At 61.0% G+C, this 14933-nt stretch overlaps 3 protein-coding genes across 3 annotated transcripts; 1 reads left to right on the top strand and 2 right to left on the bottom strand.

The window, feature by feature from the left end:
- Positions 1–463: 463 nt before the first annotated feature.
- Positions 464–1558, top strand: VTJ83DRAFT_5836 (uncharacterized protein; the record flags this gene model as incomplete). Its single annotated transcript, XM_071012480.1, has 3 exons — positions 464–628; positions 705–925; positions 1069–1558. The coding sequence occupies 3 exons, from the start codon at positions 464–466 to the stop codon at positions 1556–1558; spliced, it is 876 nt and encodes a 291-aa protein (XP_070865211.1).
- A 286-nt stretch (positions 1559–1844) lies between these two features.
- On the bottom strand, positions 1845–3008 carry VTJ83DRAFT_5835 (uncharacterized protein; the record flags this gene model as incomplete). The annotated part of the gene is made up of 2 exons (XM_071012479.1): positions 1845–2771; positions 2895–3008. 2 exons carry the CDS (start codon positions 3006–3008, stop codon positions 1845–1847), a joined length of 1041 nt encoding a protein of 346 aa, XP_070865210.1.
- A 3273-nt stretch (positions 3009–6281) lies between these two features.
- VTJ83DRAFT_5834 (uncharacterized protein) lies at positions 6282–9428 on the bottom strand (the record flags this gene model as incomplete). Its single annotated transcript, XM_071012478.1, has 2 exons — positions 6282–8260; positions 8336–9428. 2 exons carry the CDS (start codon positions 9426–9428, stop codon positions 6282–6284), a joined length of 3072 nt encoding a protein of 1023 aa, XP_070865209.1.
- Between the last annotated feature and the right edge of the window lie 5505 nt (positions 9429–14933).

Raw genomic sequence — 14933 nt, 5'->3', positions numbered from 1 at the left:
GCGACGCGACATCCCAGGTGGCTTTGCACTGTGCAACCATGGTCGCCAAGGCAATTGTTGCGGCTGTGTTGGGTTCCCTTTTCAGCCCGTGGAAACAGATGCGAGCTGAGCCTTGTTTTGCATGAATTGGTTAGTTATCCCGAGCCTGCGGCTCTGCCTCATCTCCCCGTGCCTTTTGCGTCTTACGACTTCTGTCACGATCCTTCGCCGTCAGGCTTTCGCGGACTCACGCGACCATCACCAACCGACACTGTTTTTGTTTTTCTCGTTTGCGCTCGCCCTTCGCGGCCTTGAGAACCAAGCTTTCGCAACGTTAAGGGGCTGTTGAACCTCCCCTGGTTGCCGAGTCAACAAACCCTCCTCCCCCTCCATTTGCGCCCGACCTCGGGTGGGTTTCAACCCTCCAACCCTCTACACCCCCAACCTCGAGCGAACAACCCTCCCCCCCCTCCCAGCAATCACGATGTGGGAAGACTTCGAGTTGGATGCGGATAGCATCCCGACCATCAAGCTCGTCCTCCACTCTCTCCAGATCCTCTGCGCCTTCATCGGGTGGTGCCTCGAGATCGCCGTCTTCCGCAACAAAGAGGCCAAGATCGTCGGCAACAATGGCTGGACCTTCGCAGTGGTAGGTGTTGGAGCGTTCCCCCTTCCCGAGACCGAGACCGTCGACCACACCCGGCTAACGTGCCACACGTCGCTAGTTCTTCCTCACAATACCCGCCTGGATCTACCTCATCGGGACCCCTCGGTACGAGCGCGCCCGCAAGCTCGCCGAGCCGCGGGTCATGGTGACGGTTGACGCCATCTTCATCATCATCTGGCTCTCTGCGTTTGCCACGCAGGCCGCCTACAACACCGCCAACCTGTGCGGAACCGCTTGCGGCGCCAGCAAGGCCGTCGTTGCCATGGCCGTCTTTGTTTGGTGGGTTCATTCCTCTGTTTATTTTGGTCGTTTTTTTTTTCTTTTTTTTTTTTTTTTGCCCTTTTGTCCGATATCAGAAAAAACCCCATCGAGGGTTCCGCTGGCGACCCCGCTAACCACCCCCCCACCTACCCTACCCACAGCCTCTTATTCTGCGCGAGCACCTTTGTCAGCATCTGGACTCTGAAGCGCTACCAGTGGGACGGCCGCCTGCCGGGCTACGACCGCGAGCCGACCACCACGCACAACGCCGACCCCGACAAGGCGGCCTTCTCGCTGGCCCCGCACGACGAGGAGGCGTACGCGCCCGTCAACATGCACGACGAGGACGACCGCCACGACGCCGCGACCGAGTACGGCGGCGCCCGCTCCGACTACTCGGACCCCTACCGCACGGGCGGCGGCGCCGCCGCCACGACCAACTACGCCGCCAACGCGAGCACCGTCAGCAGCTACCACGACAACCCGTTCCGGTCGCAGGAGCAGAACCCCTTTGACAACACCGACACGGCCTACCACTCGGGCACCGTGTCCTCGGCGGTGGGCGGCCGGTACACGCACTCCCCGTCGCCGCAGCCATTTGACGATGCGAGGTTCCCCGCCGCCAACTACGACCGCATCGGGCCCGCATGATGAAGCACCGAACCGTAGGCGTAGACGTGCGAGACGGAACAGCTGGACGGGACCGTGTCTTGTGAAACGCGTGGGGAGACGACCTTGGGAAGGAGGCGGGGACGGTGTGGTGCGGCGGCATGTTGGCAAATCTGGTTGCTCGAGCTTCATCTTCGGACGGTGTTGGCTTGGTCGTTTGCTTTGGCGTTTCTGGAGTCGTCAGAGGGCTGCTGGTACATTGGTACATAACCACTATGAGATCTTCTGAACAATATAATCCTGTATACGTATGGCCCGGATCTTTTGCTCACCCGTACCCCCTTGATACCTGTGTGTGCTTTGGAACTTTGACTTTGTCCTGGAGCAACGCCGAACGCCTGTCCCCGAAAACAACGCGGTGCCCTTGAGCCGCAAAACAAAAAGAGGGCTCCGAGCCAACCTCCTCTTCGCGTGCGCGTGGCATCATTCCAACCTCCATGCCTCCTCCCGAGCGACGGACCACGCTGGGCATTGGGGATTTGCCCGGGTCCCCCCCCCCCCCCCCCCCCCCCCCCCAGTTCCCGTTCTCTTTCTCTCTCGTCCAACAGCCGCGCCGCTCCCCCTTCCCCTCCCACCTGCCCGCCGCAGTTGCCATGGGCTCTCTCTCTCTCTCCCACGTCCTCAGGCGCTGTGCAGCCCGGCCTTCTTCAACCTCTTGCGGATATCCGCCGCCGTCTGCTGCATCGGGTTCAGCTTCATATCCCTCGCCATGGCCGCCGTGTCGTCGCCGTGCCTGGCCACCAGCCTCTGCAGCCACTCGAGCTCGCGCTCGCTCTGGTGCCGCACCGTCTTCTCCACGGGCCGGCTCGCCTCCCTCTCCAGCGCGCGCAGCACCTCGGGCTTGCCGCCGTCGTCCTCGCCCTGGAACCCGGACCACTCCTCGTACTGCTTCTGCTTCTTCTTTTCCCTCCCGTCGCCCTCCGGGTCCGAGTCCGAGTCCGAGTCCAGCTCGTTGAGCGGGTCGTTGAGCGGGTTGGGGTCGCGCAGGACGCGCGTGATGCGGCCCTCGGCGTCCCGCTCGACCTTGACCTCGCGGACCTGCAGCAGGCCTTGGTCGGCCGAGCGCGGGGCGAGCGGGTCGGTGGCGGGGTTGAGGACGGACTTGTTGGAGGGGGCGGTGCCGCCCGTGGCCTTGCCGAGCTTGGCGACGAGGCCGAAGCGGGAGTAGTTTTGCGATAGGGTTTCCTTTTTGTTCCTAAGGAATGGGGAGAGAGAGAGAGAAAGAAACAACGTCAGAATGCCGGAAACGGAATGCATCTGGGCGTGCGATCTGGGAGGGATGAAAGGTAAGAAAGGTATCGAGGTGCGCGACGTACCAGGCTTTGGCGATGATGTCGTTGCCGCGCGGGTTCAGGGCCTTCTTGCGGCGGTTGGGCATCTTCACCTTGGGGCGCGACGAGCGCCGCTTGCGCTTTTGGAGTTCGCGACCCATTGCGCAGAGTTGGGAATGATCCGACGGGGTGGGTTGGCTGGAGGTTGGATGGTGACGGCGGCGACACCCTTCGTAGCAAACAAAAGAGATAAGAGAGAGGGAGAGACCTGGTCTGTTGTTTGCGGGTTCTCCGTCTCCAAAATTTCCGGGCCGGCGATGCGATAAGCTGCCCGTGGGGCTTATCGATAGTTCCTGATAACAACCCTATCTTCCCCCCCAGCTCCCCAAGGCCCCCAGCAAGGCTACTAGGGTTGGGGTTAGGGTTCCTTTTGATATCATTGAAGATCTTCCTTCACATGCTTCGCAGCCCTTGAACCCCTTCATCAGCGCAGCACGCGACCACGTTCCCAAAACCGCCGATCACCTCATGGGCATGTGGAAAATGCCTGACGGACGGCACGGTGTAAATCCCCGATCGATCTGACGACCAAGACGGTCCAGGCTACCCCGTGTGAGGCGCAGCCCTCTACGTACTGTTGCACTCCACGGCTGAGCATCACGAGCTTCCTTCTCTGTCCGCGTGAGGGAGTTGCCGGTTTGTGTCTTGTGATGCGATGCTGGTGATACCATGCTGCTGCTGCTGTTGGTGGTGATGCCGCTGCCGTTGCCGTTGCCGTGCTGCAGCGGCAGCTGCACGTAGTAGCAAGATTGAACCTCACAGAGCCGCCCGGCCATCTCCATCTTCACATGACCCAGGCCAACAAGCTCTCCTCCTCCATCGCCTGGCGCGCCTGGCCCCTTTCGTCGCGTTCGATACCCGATGACAAGTCCAGTCTCGGTGCTGAATCGGGTAACTCAGCCATGTCCTCCAACCTGTCCCCCACGCTTCCTTTTCCCTCCCCCTCTGTCGGCCATCTCGCGCAACACAACAGCAACGATGCAATGCAACCCCCCTCCCGGTATCTTTGTGCGGGCGCATGCGCAGAGATGCTCGGTACCCAACAATCCCATCAGCAATACATCGACATCCAGGTTGGAAGCCGACGCAGGCCTTCTCTACCCAGGCGCTGATCGGATGCAGCACCCTCCCTCCCACGAGGGCAGCCGATGCAGTTGACAACACCGGTGTCCAGCCTGTTTCGCTGGGTAGGTTGCCTTCCCTCCTCAGCCTAGGCTGGGTATGATCGCATCATGCGTCAGGCCGATTCGAGATGATGTATAGCATGCCTCACAGCAGCAGCGGGTGGTGAAGAAGGTTCTGTAATACATCTTGGGTAGATAGATACCTATCGCAGCAGAGGGCGTGGTTTGCGACACGCATCGCGATCATTGGGCGGGCGGTGTGGCCTTCTCGAAGGCAACTAGAACATGCTTCCCGCCAGCCAAACGTTGAAACATTTTGGTGCGAGAAACCAGGAAAATCGCAGTGCAGTGGCTTTTGCTCCTCACTTGTCGTCAATGAGAGAGAGAGAGAGAGAGAGAGAGAGAGAGAGAGAGAGAGAGAGAGAGAGAGAGAGAGAGGCGTGGATGCATAAAGGGGTGGGTAACAGCAAACCGGCGTGTTTCCTCCTCTTCCTCCTCCCCCCCAACCCCTTATTCCCACTTTTCCTTCCCTTTCCCCCCACCGATGCTCACCCCGCGAACCGAACCGAACCGCACGTTTGTTGCAGCTTCTCTCCCCATTTTGTCATGCGCGATATGCGTCCATGATCGACAGGGCATGGCTCTGATACCGGGCCAAGCGGTATTACGTTGTATCTCGTCAACTATAGATATCAACGAGGTTGGGACTTGGGAGTACACAGCATGTAGGTGGTACCCGACAGGACCCTCCTAGGCCCTCCAAGACAGGCGGTGACAGCAGGGGAACTATACTATAGTGGCAGTACATAGATAGCCTCCGGTCATGTCACGTTTTGGGAAGCTCGTTTTGTCATGTTGATACGGGTGGAGGATGTGTGGTGGGGTTGGGGGGGGGGGGGGGGGGTGAGCTATCAACGGAGGGGAGTAAAGCGAGAGGGGGTGAACCGAGCAGCGATGCAACCGAGGATACAACACACACAGGACACAGGCACACACACACACACACACACACACACACACACCATACACACACACACACACACCATACACACACACACACACACCATACACACACACACACACCATACACACACACACACACACCATACACACACACACACACACCATACACACACACACACACACCAACGCGCACGCCCTCGCCTCCCACCATGCGCGCGCCACCCGCTCGCGCTGCTACCGTGACGATACCCTCTCGGGCTAGCCTTGCCCCCCCCCGGCCGTTGTCTTGGGGGGAGCAGCCGAGCCTTTGCACCTCGGTGTCTCGGTCGGGGTAGGCGCTGGGAGGGGGACAGGTACGCTTCTGCAACCGTCGCCGGGACAGGGACGATGACGAGCTCGAGAAGCGAGGGTCGATCGCCGATGATGCTGCCGCCCCCCCCCCCCGACGGCCGCCGGCCGCTAGCGCTGCTGCAGCTCGGGGTGGCGTCGATGGGGACGGTACTCCGAGGTACGCAGGACGCTCTCTCCTCTTGTTCGCGCGAGCGATGGATGGGTTTGGCCGTGTACGCGGCACGCGGCACGCGACAGACGCAAGACGTCGGCGCGAGGAATTCGAGGGGCTCCCGAGGTGGGGACAGAACGGTACGGTAGGTAGGTGTTTGCAATCTTTGCGAGTATTTTGCTTTCGCTCTCTCTCTCTCTCTCTCTCTCTCTCTCTCTCTCACGGTCTATATCTTTCCCATTCCCTTTCGTCTCCATCTCCCTGCTGTAGGTAGGTACTCAAAGTAGCTAGTAGACAGATACAAAGAGCGAATGTACCGTTATGTGTTGAAATGCGAACCCCCCCCCTTTCGCTGCGCCCGTGCGTGAATGCGCCATCCTCCCCCCTTTGGACTCCAAAGTGTATATGCCCATCGCGTATAGTACAGAGCGGGAGCGACGTCCAAGTCGATCTCCCAGAAACAAACCGAGAAAAAAAAAAAAAAGAACCAAACAAAACAAAACAAAGGAACAAACCGGCTGGTTAGACAAAGAGAATTACCTTTACCCCCTTCCTAACCCCCAAAATCCAACTCCCCTTTTCTTTCGTATGCTCCCCTGGAATCAAAGACAAAGAAATCGCCGTACCCTCTTCACAACCCGTTCCACTGCCCTGCCTTTCTGCCCTGGCCTATACTCCCCCCTTTCCATCTTGCTTCATCCTCCATAGGTAGTCATCATCATCCTTGCTTGTGTCATCATCTCTCTTTCTCTTCATCATCAAAAAAAAAAAAAAAGAAAAAAAAATCAAAACATGATCCACTCCACATCCACCCCGGGACCCCCGATGCACTTGGCCCAGTTGAACGGCCGCCCTCCCTTGCCGCCGTGGGCGCCGCCGGCCGCCATCATGCGGGGAGCCAGCCCGTTCCGGGCCGCCGCCGCCGCCGCCGCCGACTCCTCCCCGGCCCAGACCCGCTCCAGCACCTGCAGGGCCGCCATGTTGTTCATGTAGCCGCTGCGCGCCATGATCTCCTTGCACTTGGACCGGACGATGTTTTGCTGGAGCTCGTTGACGCACTCGCTGCCGGCGACGAAGAGCGGCCACAGCAGGAACTTCTCGGCCGCGCTGCCCGCCTCGAGGCTCGTCGCGTAGTAGACCACCTGGCTGACCAGGTTGCGGAACGTGTTGTGGTTGGACGGGACGTTGGGGCTGGCGAGCCGCTCCGTGTAGAGCAGCGCCGCGTAGCGGAAGGCCTCGGACAGCGACGCGAGGTCGCGGAGCTCGGCGGGGCTCGGGGATTGTTGGTGGTGATGGTGGTGGTGGTGGTGGGGGTGATGGGAGGCGGGAGACATCATGTGCGGCGGCGAGGGGGAGGCGCCCGGGGGCGTGAGCGGGCTGGAACCCATCGAGTGGGCCGTCGTCGGCGGCGACGAGGGCGACGACGACGTCGGAGGCAGCGGCGTCATGAGCGAGGCGCGCACCCGCGCGGCGTCAAACTGCCAGGACTGCAGGGCCTGGCGGGCCTCCTTCCACTCGCGCCAGAACGTGCTGCGGGGGTCGTCAAAGGCAGCAGGAGCGGCGTGCGAGCCCATCATGTCGTCGCCCTCGGCCATCCCGCCGTGCGGGTGGCCGTCGAACCGAACGCCGCTGCTGATCGGGTGAGGGACGCCGCCGAAGAGGCTGTGATGCTGATGTTGCTGGTGCGGGTGGAGGTGGTGGTGTTGCTCCTGGCCCGGGAAGAGGGAGGAGGAGGAAGAAGAAGAGGAGGAGGGCGGAGGGGGCTTGAACGGAGCGCCGAGCGGGGGCGTGGTGCGAGCCGAAGGGACGCCGACGCGGGACAGCGAAGAAGGCGGGGCGGCGCCCAGGATGGGCTCCACGGGCCGGTGCTGGGAGAGCAGGTTCAGGCGGCCGAGCTTGCTGACGGTCCGGAACAGGTCGCGATCGCAGCCCACGAGGTTCTCGACGCCGAGGGGCAGCGGGTTCGCGTCGGGCGGCACGCCGAAGAAGGAGGCGGTCAGCTGGGGCTCCCTGTCGTTGACGCTGGCCGAGATGGCGTCGAAGTAGGTAAAGAGGGCCTCCATCCAGGCCGAGTCCCGGGAGGGCGGGTACGGCGACAGGCGGCGGAGGGAGAGGATCTTGCGGACGCCGGCGAACTGGGTCTGGAACTTGGCGACGCCCGACTCGGCCATGCGGTAGTGGCACAGGATGAGGATGGTGGCCAGGACCGAGTCGTGGGTCGACTTCTCGGCGTCGTTGAGCTGCTCGTTGAGCAGGCGGACGGCCAGGTTCCGGTGCTGGTACTCCTCGGCGAGGGACTGGTCGGCCGGCTGCAGGTCGGAGGCGGCGCCGCCGTCGATGGGGCTCATGTCGAGGCGGCGCTCGCCCATGTCCGGGCCGTGCTGGCCCAGGCTGAGCTTGCGCTTCATGCGCAGGTTGCAGGCGGCGAGCGCGCAGATGGCGTGCTGCAGGCTCCGGCTGCTGGTGCTGAGCCGGAGGATGTGCTCGCGGAAGGGGTTGGCGGGCCCGTCGATGAAGACCATGCCGGGGCACATGGTCTTCTCGTAGTAGTCCATGAAGAAGGGCATCTTGGCGATGAGATCCGAGCTGACCTGCAGGACGGGCGGGGGAGGCGACTGCGAAGGGAACGGCTGCGGCGTCCACGGCGCCAGGCTCTTGTCCTGGGCCGGGTCCTCCTCGTCGTGGTGGGACGACGACGAGGCCCAGAAGGTGCCGTGCGACTGGACGCTCGAGCCGTACGCGTCAAGGTCGGGCGTTCCGGGGACTTGAGCCGCGGGATTAGATCTTGTGGCACGGGGCGCGGAAGGAGGAGGATGGGGAGCGTGCGCGTGTGACCTACTCAGGACGTCGCACTCGTGCGGCATTCTCCGGCTCAGCTGCGCCTCGAGGCTCTCGACGTGCGAGAAGTGCGAGTGGAGGCTCGACGACGTCTCGGACGGCGCGTAGACGAGGCTGGGGCACGGCGGCGGCGGCGGCGGCCGCGGCCGCGACTGCTCGATCATCATGGCGGCCACGGGGCTCGGGGGCATCGGGGAGGCGTGCGTCGGGAAGCCCTCGTAGACGACGGGGCTGTGGATGTAGGGCGGCATGTCGTCCCGGGGGAACGAGTGGCTCAGCGGAGACATGTAGTCGACCTCGCTCATCGTGTCGATGGGCGTCTGGATGAGCTCGCGCTGCATCATGTCCCCCGCCGTCGTGGCGGGGATGTGCAGCGACCTCGGGGGGAACCTGGTCGTCTCGGGAGCGGGCATGGCCGGCGAGAAGGGCATGTGCGTCCAGCCGGCCGGGACCGGCTCGGTCGGCGAGAGATGCGACATGTCGTAGGGGTGGAAAGGCGGCGCCGGCGCAGGGATCGACACGGGCGGGAGGACCGGCGGGTTCCGCCTGTGGCCCACGCCCATGTCCATCACGGTATCCATCACCTCCTCCTTGACCGCCCGCTGCGGGTGCTCCGTTGGCCACTGGGACTGCTGCTGCTGCTGCTGTTGCTGCTGCTGCTGCGGTGCCGGCGGCGCCGGTTGTTGTTGTTGTTGTGGTTGTTGTGCTTGCTGCAGGGGCTGGACGGGAGGAGCGAGGTTCGGGGTCCGGCTCTTGGCCGGGGCCGACGTCTTGGTGATGCCGGCCATCTTGGGAGGGTTCACGGGCGGCGCCTTGGCGATGGGCAGAGAAAGGCCGCGCAGCTTGCCGCGGCTGGCCACGCCCACGCCCCAGGTCAGCTGGGTTTTGTAGCCCGAGCACTCGTTGCCGATCTCCAAGCACTGCGAGCAGTAAGGCCTCCTCCGGTCGCACTTCACGTTCCTCTTGGCGCAGGTGAAGCAGTCATCGGCCGCGCCTCCGGCGGGGGCCCTTCTCCTCCTCTTCCTCGCCGAGGCGGCATCCTTGGCCGCCGCGGCCACCGCGGCCACCGCTGGAGAGCTGGTCGGCGGCGTCATGGCAGAAGTCGGGTCGTCGGGTGGTGTGGTGAGATTCGTCAACGGTGACTCGGGTTCGGCGTGACGGTCCCAGGGAAAAACGATCCGGTGGCTAACCGGGAGGCGTTAGGTCAAGAGCGAGTCATGCAGAGTTGTCGAGTCGTCGATATGGCGCAGCAGGTAAAGGGTGAGCGGGTAGGCTAGGCAGGAAGGCGGCAGAGCATACAAATGACGGGTAAGAGAGAGAGAGAGAGACAGAGAGAAAGACGGAGTAATACGTGTGCGTATGCGTATGTCCAAGTATGTATGTATGTATGGGTTGTGTGATGGGAGCGGCGGGGGCGAAGGGACATGTACATATAGCACCAAAAGGCCCAGCGAGCGTGTCAAGTTCATGTTTAATGAAGCCGGGGGAGGGGGGAGGGGGGGGGGGACGCCAACGGTTTGGCTTCGATTTCCATGCCCTGTTCCTAGTCCGGCGCAACTTTTCCCGAGGAACCCCCTCTGCCTCCCCTTCGTCTTCTGCACGTAGCGAGGTACCCTAGGGTACACCCATCCTCCCCCCCCCCCCCAGAACAGCCCTGTGAGTGGTGCAACGGGGTGGCATCGGGGGGCGGGCGTCCAAAATGACCAGGGGGGTGGTCAAGACACCAAGGACCCGCTCCTCTAAGCGGTCTCACGCCTCCCTCCCGAAGCCACACCGGGCACTTAAGCCAAAGCTGGGCTGGCGCCCGAAGTGGGTGGAAACCAGGGTCTCTAATCGACAACAAGATCGCACGCACGCGAGATGAGAAACCAAGCGCAATCGATGGCGAATCGCCCTGGCGACGGCCGTCAAGGCCTCGAAAGCCTCGCGTGTCGAGGTCGTGTGCCCACCGTCTGGTCCGGGGGACGCTTTGACGGACAGATGCAAAGCATGTTGACACGGAGATGCCCGTGGGTTTGGAACACAGCAAGGCTTAGCAAGGCTCGGGGGGTCTCAATTGCCTCCTGTTTGAGTTCGGCGGGAACGACCGAAACGTGGCAAGCCTCTCGCCCTCTATCCAAAGTCCCATGTTGATCGGCGATGGGTTTGTGGTGGTTGGTGGTGTATGTATGGTGGTTGTGCCTCGGGCGTTGCGTAGTAAGCCGCGGCCAAAAGTTCTCCAGCGTCGGTGGGAGCGGCCGTCGTCGTCGTGGCGGTGGTGGTAACCAGTTCGCTGGTCCCATCATCATGAGCACCTGAGACGAACGTTGAGGGAACACGAAAGGAACACGAATGGCGCGATCGTCGGGTGGCCAACCAACTACTGCGTAACTCTCTTTGGCCATTTCTACGTTTTGTTCTTTTTTTTCTTTCTTTCTTTTTCTTATCATGTCCTTTTCTTCCCCTTCATCTCAACCTCCAAAATGCAAAACTTGCAGACGGTTTTCAAGCCGGCGACACGTTCCCTTTCCCCCCCGGCTTGTGGGAGGTTGAGCTTATTTTGCGCTCTCTATGAACCAGTGTCCTTTCTCGCCTAAGCGCATGGCTCATGATTGCAACAGCGCCGAGGCTTCTTCATGTTCCGGTCGCCGGGTCATCAAACTTAGCCCGCCCCACCCCGTGATAAGATACTTGGGTCAAACAACTATAGTAGCAGCGGTTTGTCCGTGTAGTAGTATATCGTCTTCGTTATGGGAAGACGACACAAGAAAGACGCAGAGGAGAGCTCCCTCAGGTCCACGGAGGCCAACCGGGGGGCCCCACCGGAGGCGCCGCGTCTCCGGCATTGTCCGCCCTATCATTGAGCCCAGCTGTCTTGCTCTTGCAAGGAACAAGCTGCGAGGGCTTCTGGCGGTGACGGTGGATGGAGCGTCTCAACAAGCCGACGTCCGTCAACCGCGATGGAACAAGAACAAGCATGCCCCACGGGCGGTGCAAGGGAACGTTGCAGGCTCCGGCGCCATGAGGGACCCCTTGGACTCCACCAGCGTGTTTGGTCTGTCGGGGGTTCCAGATGACGATATCTCTGATCCACCACAAGAGGTAAGGAACCCGGGAGGGAAGGGCCAGCATGAAGGGCCTGATGGCTATCGCTTCCGGGGTGGTGGCGGTGGTACTGCCGGTGATGGGAAACAAAACAAAGCCATCCTGCCGGCGTACCTAGGTTCGGGTTCGGTCGCCTGAAGCGATGAGCGCCAGCTAGCGTAGCGTGGAAACCTAGCCTCGGGAAGACCAGGTACCCGGGTTTCTTGTGTTCTTTCGCATCGGCGCATGCGTGCCAAAACAGCAATCGGGGCGTTTGCAGAACCCCCCTTCCAGACACGCCGCGGCCGCGCTAGAAACGCCACCAGGAAGCCAAGATGTTCATGCCCCCCCCGGGCGAGGGCACTTATCTCGAAGCTGTCCGTCCGAAACGGCCGCTAACCCTGGCTCTCGAAGCTCGCTTAGTAAACTGACGCCAATCCCACCACGACCCCAAACGCAACATGGCCGCCTTTGTTTTTTTTTTCACATGCCAATTGACACTGCGAGAGCGAGGGCGAGGGAGTAAAGTACTAGTGTAGCAGGGCGCCAATGCGCATAGGGGGAAGATCATTCGTCGGCCAAGCCTAGGAACTACTGTAATAACGAATGGGTATCTTCAGCTGCGTATGCAGTATGTAGATATCGGTGATGGCGACATGATTCAGGGGGTGGCAGCCGGTCCAAGGTTTCTGATGGTGAATGTGAAAGCATGAGCCAAGCAAACAAAACCCCTTTTGCGACTCACAAGCCTACATAGAATACATGCCTTACACACAGCACATAGGTCCATGTTGGGGTCGCAATTGGACTCGACCGGCGGACGTGTGTCAACTTTGCTAGCGCAAGCCTTTCTTATTGGGACAGATTTGTGTCAGCGATTCTTGCTGACAGAAGAGTACTATACACAGTAGTTACTGCGTATCGCCTGTGCTCTCGTGCTCCCACCATGGCACGGTTCTGCTGAATGGCTTGCTTCCCGCCCAATTTGGCGCTGCAACCGGACCTATCCCCAGTTCGGGCGCCAGCCGATGACGTGCATCTCTGATTGGCTAAGCTCGATGCTCGATCGGGTGGGCCTGCGTTGGGGCCAATCAGAGGGCGCCCTGCTCGGATGTGGCTGAAGCCTAAACGGCCCTTTTTCCATTTTCCGCCAGCCGCCTCACCAGAAGCCGTCTTGGCTTCTGCAACCGTGGGACCCTGGCCCTGCCTCTTGGCGGTTTCTCTGCGCGGTGCTTGGACAGAAAAGCCTCGGTCGCCTGCACACACACACTCACTCACACACACACAAGCAGACGACCTGACTTGACACCATGTCCGAACCCAGCGGAGGCTTCATTTGCCCATCAGCTCCTGTCATGCCTATACCATCCCTCTGGTAAGGTAAGCATGGTCACGCTTCGGACCAACATGCCAACCCCAGCGCCTCTCCCCTTCCCCCGTGCCTGAGCGCCGGACCGCCTTGGAGAAGCCAACCACCCAGAGCAGAGCGCCGCCGGACGTTTTGTCCAGGAAGAGGGGGGGGGGGGGGGGGGCGGTGCCGGGACGAGAAATGAGACAGCCACGAACGGCTGCAGCTGCGCCGTGGATTTGTGTATCGTGTGCGGGAACTCTGCATCATGCGCCGAAGCCGACTTGCGCTATCACACACACACACAAAAAAAAAAAAAAGTCCGTCCACCTCTTGCATCGCTTGCTTTGCTACGGCTACGGAAAGACGGAGAATGCCGCTCCCGCCGCGAGCGAGCGCAACAGAGAGCGGATGGGGGGAGGGGGGGGGTCAGGTTGCCTCGAAATGAACTGCCCTCCCCATCGTTTCTCTCGAGGGGGGAGGGGCTGACCTGGACCTAATCGAAAGCTTGCTCACGCGTCATCGTCATCATGCTCTCGTGAAGCCATGGACTCAGGACGGTAGTTCCATGCGAGGATGACCGACAGAACAGCAACACCCTCCCCCACGGATGTTTCCGAACCGTTGCGAGGGGTGGACGCGCCGCAAGAGCGTAGGGTGTACTGAGTACTGTGTACGCAGTATGTATACATACTATGTAGTTATACTACCTAGTATGGAACGGTAGGGTCCCGATTGTGGGATCGTGCATGGCTCCTCACCCCGCGTCTTGGCACGGCCTTCACGCGCTAGACCGCTTTTGTCACCGAAGAAACCATCTCCGAAGACCAGGGCCCTGGAGCTTGAACAAGATGTGGTGTGCGGTCACGTTAGAGGGTTGCGAGAGGGCATGCGCGTTGTTGGCGAGGTGTCCGAGCTCTCTTGTCTGTACTATACTTCACGCTCCCTCTATCGTTCAAGCCGTCGGGTCGAATCCGCCCTTCCTATGCCTTGATGCGCGGGACGGACCCGACGGTCGTCCAAACAGGCCGAACGGGTCGGACGGGGACGCACTGACGAAGAGAGGAGAGTGTGCGTTTTCGGATCGCAGAGGGCGGGCGGGCCGTGTGCTGTGTGCTGTGTGCTGTGTGCTGTGTGCGCTGGCATGCAGAGGGGAAACCAGGGCAGGGCACCATGTGATTGATTACTGTGTAGAGCGCCGTGCTGTGTGCTGTGTGCGCACACGGCTCTCAGCGTCAGCATCGGCGCGCAAAACATACACAGTACATACCTACATACCTACCTATGCGGTGCTCTTTACCTAGGCTCATACGTAATGGAGGACCCGCCCAGTACCCCGTACAGATGGCGGAATCGAAGCGCCCTGCCCACGGAATAACTACGTCGAGCAAAATGGAGCCGTAACATGTCAGGCTCCCAGCTCCTCCGCCCAGCCCCAAGACGTGGGGCCGTCTCCATCGCATCGCCCCATCAACACGCGTGTTGCGCCCCATCTTACGCAGTAGTGCTTCGTACGGGGTACGAACCAAGCGGTTCGCACGACGCGTTCCTCAAGAGAATGAAGAACAGAAAAAAAAAAAAAAAAGCCTGGCAGAACGCCATGCACCTGTATCTTCGCCACGTTGGACGGCAGATCATGTCGATCTCACCCCCTCCAAGCCCGTTCCCGAGATGCTGGTTGGCTGGCTCGGGACTGTCATGGACCGGCTTGACGACCAACCACCAGCACGAAAAAGCCAAAGGGTGGGAAGAGATCGGCGCTGCCAACCTCCCAAGCCCGCCATTGAAACCCAGACATGCGCAGTACGTAGTCCCGTACCCAGGCCCGGTGGGGACTTGCGACCTCATCCTACGCAGTATATCCCATCGAGTGCGGCGCTGTCAAAATACGAAGCACGCGGCGTGTGCTGTACGAAATACCTCGGCCCCGTTCTCAGGGATAGAACTTGGACAAGCTTGCTTTCTCCCGGCTTGTCGCCTCTTTTACACAGGACCTGAGTTTTCAGCGTGTGGAAGGCCGGATCCCGAATCTCGGTACTCGTCGGGGGGGGGGGGGGGGGGGGCAGAGCCCTGGCGCTTGTAGTATTCTCCGAGACAACCACCACAGCCTCCTTGCCGACGTGCCTGCTATAGGTACAGCTAGCTATCAACAAGTACGGTGTGCATCTCGAATCACGCTGCTAGCCCT

This window comes from Remersonia thermophila, chromosome 5, assembly GCF_042764415.1.
Source record: "Remersonia thermophila strain ATCC 22073 chromosome 5, whole genome shotgun sequence".
In the NCBI taxonomy this organism is placed as follows: Eukaryota; Fungi; Ascomycota; class Sordariomycetes; order Sordariales; family Chaetomiaceae; genus Remersonia; species Remersonia thermophila.
The sequence above is the reverse complement of the archived record's forward strand: the minus strand, read 5'-3'. Positions and strand labels throughout refer to the sequence as shown.